General features: G+C 36.9%; 1 protein-coding gene across 2 annotated transcripts in view; it reads right to left on the bottom strand.

Annotated features, from left to right (window-relative positions):
* The window catches only part of RAB3GAP2 (RAB3 GTPase activating non-catalytic protein subunit 2), a 46057-nt gene that overhangs the window by 12884 nt on the left and 21070 nt on the right, over window positions 1–12103 (bottom strand). Inside the window, exons 9-21 of one of the 2 annotated variants that reach the window (XM_027908420.1) lie at window positions 11968–12066; window positions 10993–11141; window positions 9976–10055; window positions 9776–9865; window positions 8843–8982; window positions 7486–7702; window positions 7032–7175; window positions 6687–6769; window positions 6045–6109; window positions 5560–5650; window positions 2980–3107; window positions 2058–2271; window positions 531–628 (exon numbers count right to left, since the gene is read on the bottom strand). In XM_027908420.1, the coding sequence (XP_027764221.1) occupies window positions 531–628; window positions 2058–2271; window positions 2980–3107; window positions 5560–5650; window positions 6045–6109; window positions 6687–6769; window positions 7032–7175; window positions 7486–7702; window positions 8843–8982; window positions 9776–9865; window positions 9976–10055; window positions 10993–11141; window positions 11968–12066 (1598 nt within the window). The remainder of the gene's footprint in view (window positions 1–530; window positions 629–2057; window positions 2272–2979; window positions 3108–5559; window positions 5651–6044; window positions 6110–6686; window positions 6770–7031; window positions 7176–7485; window positions 7703–8842; window positions 8983–9775; window positions 9866–9975; window positions 10056–10992; window positions 11142–11967; window positions 12067–12103) is intronic. The other variant, XM_027908421.1, reaches the window with a different exon arrangement.

Below are 12103 nucleotides of genomic sequence, written 5' to 3'. Positions count from 1 at the left end.
TTACAGCTGAAAACCCTCACATGGGCAAATAATACTGAAATAAACATTTCCACCATTAAGAAGTGGATGGAAATAGAGAAGCACAAAACTACAATTACATATAGATGAAAGATAAAGATGATTGTCTGAACACTACTAATGATTCTGAAAAATTTACTTTTCTTCCAAATTTCCTTGTTTGCTTGCAAAAAGGAATTCTAACAAAATATTTAGCCCCTGAAATTAACTAATCTCATAATTTTTGCTATTTTTACTTCTTTGCGGAAGAAACATTCAGCAAAATTTTATAACACTTGCAGTTCTAAATGCATATTCTAGACATTCCCACATTTTCTACTGGAGAATTTTTTTTTTTGTCTTTCTTAACTGGAAAATGCAAATATGAACAACTAAAGAACTGAATGTGGGAGTATTTGAACACAGTCTGAACACAACATTAATCCAAGGATCAACATGCAGAATTTTTCTTGTCAATGGTTTGTTTTCAAAATACTAATTCAAGGTTTTAAATTATGCAATAAGTATCTTACCAACAAGGTTTGTGGAGTAAAACCTGCTGATTCCAATGCATCACACATTTCCTCTATGGAACTCTCCCCACACAAACACTTCCAGAAGAAAAAGTTGCCTAAGTAAAAATCAAGTTGACATTAGGAATGGCATCTAAATGCACAGCCTCTCCCCTTACACTTATGGGAAAGATAATCTATTGATCAGGTCACTCTGAGTGCAATACAAAGGACTAAGTTACATCCAGGATACCTTGATGGCTTACCCTTAGTGGATAAGAAGGTTCACTATAAAGGATGCGAGTGTTCTACTTGGCATGACTCCAACAGTGGGAGGATTTATATCAAAACAAAGATTACTGTACTGTTTGGATGTCCTGGTTTCAGCTCAGATGGAGTTGATTTACTTCCTAGTAGCTGGTACAGTGCTGTGATTTGGATTTAGGATGAGAACAATGTTGCTAACACACTGATGGTTTAGCTGTTGTTAGGTATTATTTACACTAATTTAAGTACTTTTCAGCTTCTGGCACCACTGCTCGGCACTCCAGTGCGCAGGTTGGGGAACAAAACAACTGGGAGGAGACACAGCCAGGACAGTTGGCCAAACTAGCCACAGGGATATTCCATACCGTATGACATAACTTTAGGTACATAAACTAGGGGGAAAGGTGGCTGTAACTCCTAGGTATTGGCCAGCAGGTGGTGAGCATTGTGAATCACTTGCTTTGTATACTGTAACTCTTTTATGATCATCATTATTATTACTTTCACTTCCTTTTCTGTCCTATTAAACTGTCTTTATCTTACTCCCCAAATTTTGCTTCTTGGGATTTTCCCCTGATTCTGTCCTTCGCCCTACTGTGGAGGGAAGGGGGAGAGAGAGCAAGTGGCTGTGTGGTGTTCACCTGCCCACCAAGTTAAACCACAACAGTCTTTTCTGATGCCCAACATGGGACACAAAGGGTTGAGATGATGGCAGATCTGACCACAGCATGTTAAAATAAATTTGTTATAAGCATTCATTACATTAGTTTAATAGTCAAGTGGTCACAATGCTGATGTATCTGCTCTCAGAGCTGTGTTTTATGCAGCACATTAATTGTTATACATGCTCCCTTCTGTGCTGTTTGTTGCTTCTGGGAGTTGGGTTCGGGTTATGGTGCTGTGCTCGTGACACAGGAAGATCTCTGGTCAAGACACTGAGCTGGTATCTGTCCTCAGCATCTCTGTCCCTCGGGAGCCATCCAGCGGAAACTATTCCAAATTACACCTTTTCTCCTCCAAGAGTCCATCCAGGGGGAAATGCCTTCCTCCATCTTTTCCTTCTCCTCCAGGCGAATTACAATCATTCCCTGTTCAACACTACTCAGTACCCTCAAGGGGAAGTAAAGGTCTCTGGATTTCATGGCAAAGTGACAGGCACTGTTATATACCACTTCATGGAAAAACAGGTTGTTAGGACCTCCAAATTAAGGCTAACTTATTTAGAGCATCTCAGATTATAATCAGTCTGAGTAATTTGACAAACAGTTCAATACCTCTTACCTAAAGCCACATATTCTCCGTCTTCCATATTTTTCACATTAATCACATCCTTTTCATATTCCAAATATTCCAAGAACATTTTCACAGACAATACGTCATCCTTCTCATCAGAAAACTGGACAGTGGTTTGAGTATTTTCTTTCTTGTAGTTCTCCAGTAAAGTTTCAAGCCTGTGAAAATCTTTTTCTTCAAGCCGAAGCAGTTTAGCCAAGTCCTTAAAAGCAAAAGCCAAAACAAAATCCCACATCACAAGACTTATACAAATGGATGGTTTTCAAAACAAAGTAAAAACTAAAAAAGTTAAAAGAGTCAAAATATTTCATATTGAACATTAAAAAATGTCTTTTAAAAGGTCAAAAATGATAGAATAATCTCCAAATCAGTTATTCACATAGCTCAAATGAAGACCTTGTCTAGCTTCCTTTTTAAGGACTAGAGCAGGTGTATTTCCCATTTTTAGGTCATGCTCATAGTATAACAATTGTCCATCAATCAAACAAGCCTATATAATACCAGTATGGTTTTTATAAAGGTATAAGTAGCTTTACAAAAATTATATGAAAAGCAAGCCAAATTATGCTGCTACAAAAACAAATATCCAAATTCTTAACTTCTACTGGACCCAGAATATCCCTCCAAAACCAAGAATACTCTATGTACTTTGGATAAAGGACTGAAAACAGGAGATCCTGGTTCTACTTTAATTTCTGTCTCAATTTCATGTGACTCCTAAAGAACACTAGGTAGATGAAGTACTAGACATTTTTACAAGGATGGTGGGAAAGTATTATAAACAATTATTTCATTAAAAGTTCCAAGCCACAAAAATGGATAACTTGCTTACCTGAAGCCTTGAAAACATAATTTTATGCTTACATCATCACTTGATTTTATAAGACAACTGAATTTTCAATTTACTTACATTATCTGAAGGTGAAGTGCCTTTCTGCATGCTTTGGGAATTTAGTTTGCTAACTAGTTCATAAAGATGTAACAGCTTTAACTTGTTTGCACAGAACTGCAGCAGTCCTTCATCCACACACTCCAGTTCTGGGGAGAAACAAAACTGCATTTGAATTTGAATATATAGCCTGGAATAGTGAAACATACTGAGAAACAGGGGATCTCTCTCTCTGTGTAATTTTCTGATGCACTGCTGCTTGCCATGATTACATTCCATTTACAGCAGTATAAAACAAGAATTATTTTTACAAGAGGCATTGGAGAAAGATATCAGGCTCATTTTTAAACTGAAGGAGACTGACAATGTGGAACTGAACAAAGGCAAATCTACTGTCTTTTCCCAGTTTAAGGCCAAACCAGAGATTGTAAAAATTGAAATACACTTCCTATTTCCTTTTATCGAGAATAACAACCTCTAATCTTTTATTCATTCTGCCAACGTTGTAAGCATATTTCTTGCATCAGAAGAAATGTAGGTACCTACTGATACGAATTAAATTTCATCTCAGCAAGACACTGCCTTTCGTATTTTGACAATCTTTGACTCAGAAACTTCATTACCTATTGACATTCGAATTCCAATAAGAATTAAAGCAATCAGAATATGGGAAACTAACACCAACATGATGTCAAAAAAATACCTCTGTTCCAACTTATTTTTTTTAAAGAGAGCATTTTAGAGACATATATATATATATATAATGGTCAGTCTTCGCGAACGAAGAATCGGGGAAGGTCTTTTTGCACCTTCCAGCCTGCGCATTGGATTTTTTTTTTAGGTGAGACACAGTGTGCGCGGAACTGAGCCCACCCTTTAATCCTAAGGTTCATCTGTCCAGCGAGCTTGGACGGTGGCAGCGAGGTCCTCAGGACATAGATGGATTGCCTTACAGGGCTAACGAGCTCCATCTGCCCGGGGAGTGTCCTGACCGGGAATCGAACCCGGGTCTCTGCGGTGACAGCGCAGCGCCTTTACCCTCTAGACCATCAGGGGCTCCCAATTTTAGATAGATCCTAAAAGAACCTTCCTATACAAAAGATACCTCTGAATATATCATTTTCACTTGACGCTGCGTCTAGACATGATTTTCACCCTAGGAAGCCTTAAACACTTTTGATAAACTGCTAATAAAGATGCTACAAACAAGAGAGGAACACAGAGCTTGTCACACAGTCATTTAAACTTGTCATCACAACCACAGCATTCACAGAGCCCAGCATCAGCTTTGCTTTATCTTTTACCTACTAGACAGAAGTGGAGATATGTGCTTCTGAAATTAGAAGGCTGGAACATCAGCCAAGTTTGTTCTTTATTGTGACTGGGGGGAAATAATGTTATGTATGACAACAGGAGTTTAGTGATGAAAAATACACAAATGAACAGACCTCAGGAAGTACACAGTTCTTCTGTGTACACAATCTCTCTTCAGTGTTAAAGGGCATGTTTCCCTTTTAGTTTGGAGTTTTTAGGAGTCCTAACAGAAATGGATAATGCCAGCAATTTAGAATGCCAAACCAAAATTAGATAAGAGAACTGCATGTGTGAAGTTCTCAATTTCCTCTATCTTCTTCAAGAAAACTAAAAAAATCCCACCACAGATACAAATGAAGGAAAGATTTCTTCAAGGTTTTGAAACCACAAAAACACTTTGTGAGTCTCACTGAGGCAGGAGAAAGGACAAATGGTTTATTCAGTACTTGCACACAACAGTGGTAGGGACTTCTTGACTCCTGTGGCTAAAGACTCATCCTCAAACAAGTCAATATGAATCCAGTGAGAACAACAACAACAACAACAACAACAACAAAGCAGCAGGCTTCTATTGCTGAGAAAGTCCAGCACATGCAAAGGAAGTGGCAGGCACATGGTTCTCCACTAATCCCCAGTACCCAGTTGGGACTCCAAAATAGGGTCAAGCACACCTCAAGCACAAAGAAGGTTCACCCCATTTAGAAAGATTCAACTGCAGAATTTCAAAGAAACAATCTTGCAGAATTTTAACAGTAAGATTTTGAATCGGTAATGCCATTTCCTGACATAGGCTCTGAAATCTCTAGTAAAACATGAAGTATATTGTAAACTTCAGTGAAGTTTACCACAAAAAAAAGATACTAGGTATTTGGTCACAGCTCAGATTCTCAGTGATACGGATTTTGTGCTTCCACTACATTAAAATTCACAAATCCAAGGTACCAAATCCTTACTTCCTTCCTTGGACAAAGAACAAATGAAGACATCTACAGGCAAAAGTCTGGGAAAGCCCAGTTGCTGGTTTTGGTTGGTTTTTAAATATAATCACAAGTTTCTAGGCACACAGCAAGCATATCAAAGCACACTTACTAGCAAGCTATTTGCAGTCTGCATTAAAAAAAAAAAAAAAAAAGACATGTGAAAGCAACATCCTGTGATATTCAGCAGCAAAACTAAGCAGACTAAGTCTGGTCTCCTTGTGGAACAGAACAGTTCTACGATAGTCTTACAGCACTGCAGACAAAGCGCAAATGCCTCTCCATATTTGCAAAATAAATATCCACCTACCCTGTTTTTTTAAATTATCCATTAATGTCTGAGTGATGTTTGTGAGAGATGAAAGTGGCACACGTTCACTTGTCAATATACTTTCCAAAGCCTGTTAAGCAGACATTCAAGAGAATTAAAAATTCACTTAATTTTACCATAAAAAATATAAATTAAGCCAGCAATAGCTCAGACCATTGTTTTTCATCTGTATTTTGCCTTCACACATAATACAGAAAGATCCGCCCTTTTTTTATTATTTTAACTTTTATCATGGAAGATGCCTTGGGAAACTCATAAGTCAAAATTAATTCCAGACAATATGTTGTAAAAAAACAACCCAGAAGAAAAAAAACAACAAAACCCCAAACACCTGAATTATTTGCCTCAAGTAGCCTTAGGGAAAAAAATAAAATATTTTGAACCATTTAAAAAGATTTAGCACTCTAATCTGACAATGCAGTATTTTTTCTAATATTAAAGAATTCTGGCTTCTAAATGTTCACCTGTTTTTTTGTAGCAGGGTATTTGATATCAAGTATTAATTCCTTTGCTTCAGCTTCAATTAAATCTGCAAACAAAGACACAATCACATCTTTAATTCATCTTTCTCAAATGCCTTATGAAGAGCAAGTCAAACTGCACCACAGTTAAGATGCATGTGGTTTCATGCTATCAAGATAAAAATACTATTACAGAAGTTGCCAAGCTCAGGGAAAATGAAACAAAATAACAGTTCAGTGACATCTCTTACTCCAAAGTCTCTTTTGTAAGAAATACATCTTACTTAGAAGAAGAAGATTATCTAGACTCAAATGCTGAACTAGATTATGAAGCACAGTGGATTGGAAACAGACCATGTTTTATGGAAGCACCCGAAGTGTTGTTTATTCAAGTTGTACAAGATTTACATGGCACAAGGCTTATACTTTAATTATGAACCAAATTTAACAAATTTAATCTGGTAGTTAATTAAAAATAAAAGAAACAAAAAAAACCAAACCAAGGTACCTGAAGATTATAACCCATAGCACATACAGCTGTCAGAATGCACCACAATCACCCTTGTGTTTGTACACTTATAGGACTGATAACCCAAGAAGCAGTTGATAGCATACAATCTTCAGAAACTACACAAAAGAACCTACCTGGATTTGAGGTTTTAGCTTTGAGTAGAGCATTTAATTTCTTCACTAGATGCATATCCTTTGCTCGCTCACTCTTTTTATCACTGAATGACAAGAATTTTAATTTTATGAGTGAAGAGAATTAAAGGGAATGATTCAAAAATCTATTTTTTTTAATTATTTATGCTACTTAAAGGTAACATCACATTAATGAAAATCAAGTTAATGCATACAAACCAATGAGACTATTACAGAGTACTATTCAACTTGAAAACAAAAACCAGAATTGCTCTCTCTAAATAAAATACTGTTTCCAAAAACATCAATGAAATTAGTTTATTTAGATAGGGCTTAGAAAGTCCTTACCTCAGTGCTAAATGGAAAGGTACATGAACAGTTTTTACACTTCCAGAGACTGGATCAACAAGGCATATCTGGTAAGTCTGGGGCTGCCATCCCTGACTGGTCACATTGTTTAGACCCATTATTTTATAACCAGGATACAGCAACCTGAAACGAACAAAAAATGGCCTTTAAAACAAAGAACAAAATTATCAACCTTCCGCTTCCATACACTAGATAAAAAGGTAACAGGTTTTATAAAGCTAAGGTTTAACAGTGGCTAAACACATTCTTAAGGAAAGACTGTAGAGTGATACAATATGACAAAGTCCCCTTCTATAAAACAACAACAAGCTGCATTCAGTAGAAACACTGTGGGCAGCACAAAAGGTGCCTGCCAGCACCACTGGCACTTCTACCACTGGCATATCCACGTATCACTTTGCTGCAGCAGCACAGCCTGCTACCTGTTTCTTACCTGCAATACTTCCCCACATTGAAGGCTCCAACCCGAGGCCCTTGCTGCGTGCTCCACACTTCCAGAATGCCTCTCCTTGGAGCATAGATCACAAGGAACTGAGCTACCCTGCTTGGACCCTGTGCATTGCCAAAAGGAGAAGAATCCATCTTCTCACTTTCCCTCTCCTGAAGGTCCTCTACAGTCTGTATCCAACCAACTTCTGCATCACGGTATCCTTGGTAAGAGAAGACAGAAGTTCATTAGTGTACAGCAATTAATACCCTATTTAATAGTTTATGCAGTGTAAGTTATTATTCATATGTTTTCATGATTAAAATGCACTTCTAAGGAGACAAAAATACTCATCTTCTCTCTCTGCTGCATAAAAATCTTCCTAAACAAAAAAGGTAGAGATGTTATAATGACATCACTGAACTATGTAATGGTTCAGCAAGTAGAATTGAAGACTCCAAACCACAAGTGAAATACTAATGCATAAACCAAGTGTATAACAAGATATGTTACACTGAGAAGGTTGACAAGTATTCACAATTCATGAGAAAAGGTATGATGCAAGACATTTAATTCAGCAGACAGTTTTGCTTAGAAAAAGAAAAGCAGAAGCTACTTCACATCGCAACAACCTCACTGGGGAAAGGCTGGCAAATTGTAAATATGTATCCAACTATCAAATAAACCTTGGGACTCTAACAGTACTACCCAGATAAACATGAAGCTCTTGGTAACAAAGAAAAAACGTCACAAAATATCAGAAAGCACAGATTATAACTAATAAGTTTCAAAATATAAGAGAAAAATGCACAGGGGAAACAAGATTACTCCAGCTATTACACTGTCAGTATGTCACCGAAGTAGTTACTATATTCATGACGACTAATCTTCTGAATTGGTTATGTGGAAGAGAAAGAAAAGAGCCAGAGATTTTCCACCTGTTCTTAAAACTTACTTTCCACCTCATAAAAATCTTCAAAATTGTGATTCTAAAAAATTGTAGTGGTATTAGATATAATGAAAACCTGAGAGCTTAACATCTGCCCTCAATTTAGAGAGACTGAGGACTCCCTTCTTGCTCAATTTAACAAGCTCTACATCTTCTTACCCATTTTTCAGACTGTTTATTTTCTGAGCAGAATTAAAGAAGGTACTAGAGTTTATCAAAAAAAACAACCTTGGAGAACAGAGCTAAAGCTCTTCCAAAAAATTGTTATGTTAAAAACTTTCTCGTGGGAAACAGTCTGTGAAGACAAAAAAATAAGAAAAATCCATATAATACATTTGACATTTTAAGTCTGACCATAAGAAGCCACTGTGTTTTGAAGAATATTATTTGCTATATTAATATCCACTATCATACCTTTCCACATGCGAACCGCGAGTCCTCTTGTAACATCCAGTAAAATAACCCTTCCAAATTCATCTGTTACTGCTGCTAAAGTGTTGCACGGGGAAAGACATATTCTTTCACCATGGCGACGGGAATCTGGAAGTCCAAACCTAAAAAAAATAATAAAAGCAAGCAAAAACAATAGATACCTCTTTTTCTTCAGAAATAGTTAACAGAGATTTCTTTTTTTAAGGTAATGTAAGGTACGGGTGAAATTAAGAGAAAATTATGAAAAAAGTTTCTTGTGTTGTCTACCAGCACGTATTATAGATCTGTTTAGGTCCTACTGAAAAATCAAAGTTCAGAAACTAGGATAAGTGATGGTCTTGTCATGCATTGTCAGGCAAGGATCACAGAGCACTGGGTTATTTTATATGCCCTCTCCTATTGCTGAAGAGTCTTGAGAATACTTTAAAAAAAAAAACAAGGGAGAACCATCAGGAATTAATTTAGTCTTTTCTCAGCTTTCTCAACAACATGAGGTTACAGTCTGTTGTTTCCATTCTCCTCTCTCCACAATCAACAGGGAAACAGGATACCTCCTAGTTTTTGTGAGGGGCCTTAAACTATCATAATCAGCAAGCATTTCATGTGGCTTCTTTGAAGCACTTTGGTGCTAAGCTTCAGGAGTGATATTTGTGTGCTTATACTGTCATTAAACTGTGCACGCTGTTCTCGTACAGTAGCAATGAACCCACACACTCGAAGTGAAAGATTGAGAAATTTTCCAGAATGATAAACTGAAATGGAACTAAGCTTAAAATAAATGACCTTCAAACTATCATCACTCCTTCAAGCCAAGAAAAATAAACATATTCATCAATTACTCACTTTTCAAAATAATTCAAATACATAAAAACACAAGAAATCTAAAGCAACTGAGAGTGAAAAAAGCCAACTTACCTCACTGCCAAGGGGGTTGCAGGTTCCATTTTTGGTTTCTGTTTTTGGGCAGGTTCTTCTTCATGTTTACTCTTCCAACCAAGCCAGCCACTTGCAACAGAAAAACACATAAGCAGAATTACACTAATGGTCCTAAAAATCCTCAAACTATTATGCAGTTATTACTAAAACAAACAGAAAAAGGTAATTTATTTTATTACCTGGCAGCATTAAACAATGCTGAAGTCAGTTTGCTTGCAACAGCTAAGGCAACATGAGACAGCAGTGGCTGTGAGCTACCCTGAAAAAAAGGAATAAAGTGCTTAGAAAGTCAAGAAACAGTCAGCTGTGAGCCACCCTGAAATGAAGGAACAAAGCCTTTAGAAAGCCAAGAAATAGTTCTTACACTGAACTCAACTGCAGAATAGTTTTTCAGGCCTCCTATGGACTTTCAGCTCAGAAAGCATAGCTTTAAGACTCTGCAAAATTTTAATTCATTGCCCCCAGAAAAGCCATTCTGATATCTCTTTACCATTTCAAAATCCTCCTGCCAGTCACTTGTAGCTCAGTATGTTTGTCTGCAACAGAAGTTAAAAAAACCCTGTGTATGATTTATCACGGAGAGTTAGCTGGTGTACGGCTTCGGCATCCTTGCAAATATCAATATAAGCAGTTGTTTCACAAACATATTGAAAAAGCAAATACAAAAATCTGAATTCCAATTCTAGCACAACTTTTGATCCTGGTAAGGACAGCACACACGTAGGGTCTGACTGTACAAGACACAGCTACACTGACATCCTATTCCTCCAACACAACAGATGATGTGAATGTGACATAGCTTAAGCATAAATTCCAGTTTTCTTCTACAAGAAATCACTACAGTATACTCATGTGTGTACATGACCAAAGGTTAAAGACCTCCAAAAATCCTTAAGATGCATGTTTACACAATATCAATTTTTCAAAAAAATTTAAGTCACTTAATTGGTAATAAAGTAAAAAATTTTTAAAAATTAAGTTACTTGACTTCCACATTCATTTTAAGATAGAAAATTTAAATTCTCACTAGCAGGAATTCTGTGCTAGACATTACTATCATATTCACTCCAAATCATTCCAGTTTTAGAGGATCGAGAAGGGGAAATGTCAGCATAAGAATACTTCAGTAATACTCATACAGAAAAAAGAAGGATTAATTATTCAAAGTTTCAGCAAGTCAGCTTTGTAGTACATACCTCCAGGGCAAAAAAGAAACCAGTGAAAGGATTGGCTCCAACAGTAACATACTGAGACATAGCAGGTGGGCTGTTTTTTATGGCTGCATTATATCCTCCTATATTGGAGGCAGTCTTCATTTGATCAAAAGGACACAGTGTCATGATGCCTAACAAAAACATTAAAGTGAATGTCTTATACTTCCAGAACAAAGGCACGCAATTGCTACAGAAGTCTAAATACATTCCTGCCTTCTGGACTGACCACACAACATTCAGGGGGAAGGGTGGAGGAACAGCTTTAACCACAGAAATTCCAAAGAACACAGCAGAGATAACCTAATGTACTTAGGTTAATTATGAAGCACAGTTTGTTTGTTCAGTGGGAAAAAAAAAAAAACAAAACAAAACAATCAGGAGAGTTCAGCAGCAAAAATACATGTACCAAATTCATTTCAGCTGTCTTGATAGCAGCCTTCTGACCTCTTACCTGCTTTTGTAGAAAGCGCGGAAGAGAAATAAAGCTTACTGACCCTCAGATCTGCCTCTCTGACAAGAACCTCGGCTGAGGGGTAAAAGTCTTTGAGAACCTAAGAGTCAATTTGAATTTTTTGGAAAGGAGTAATCTCAAATTTTTCTTTGTGTGCTAGACTCAGGAAAGACCCCTACCAGTCTTAACCTGCCTGCTAGGAATGGGAATAAATGCATCTGATTTAGTCTCTCTCAGCTGCTTCTTACCAAACAACAAAAGGACATGACAGTTACAGATCTAACATCCTTTCTCCCCTCAGGTGGAGAGGGAAGGCTCAATCAGACTAGAAAAGAAAGTAAAATGTATTTTTGATAATGGTTAATGAGATCATTCACTATGACAGCCTTTTCGCAGTATTTATTTCTATCAAACCAGTACCACTAAGTGCTCTCAACCCAAATTTAACGATATGAGAGCATTAATTTCATTTATTAAAATACTTGAAATTAAACAGAAGTGCTTACCAATACTAGCATGGTCAACAATCGTATCCACGTCTTGCAAACCCCACTTCTTATAAGCTAATGGTGGAGGTTGAACATTCTCATTGCCAGATGCTGCAGCTGACAAAAATTGACAAAACACAAAAAAATTTCTACT

This window comes from Empidonax traillii, unplaced genomic scaffold (genome assembly GCF_003031625.1).
Source record: "Empidonax traillii isolate 1590-97213 ecotype Southwest subspecies unplaced genomic scaffold, ASM303162v1 scaffold1706:size71012, whole genome shotgun sequence".
NCBI classification, from domain to species: Eukaryota; Metazoa; Chordata; class Aves; order Passeriformes; family Tyrannidae; genus Empidonax; species Empidonax traillii.
This window is presented reverse-complemented; position numbering and strand designations above follow the sequence as displayed.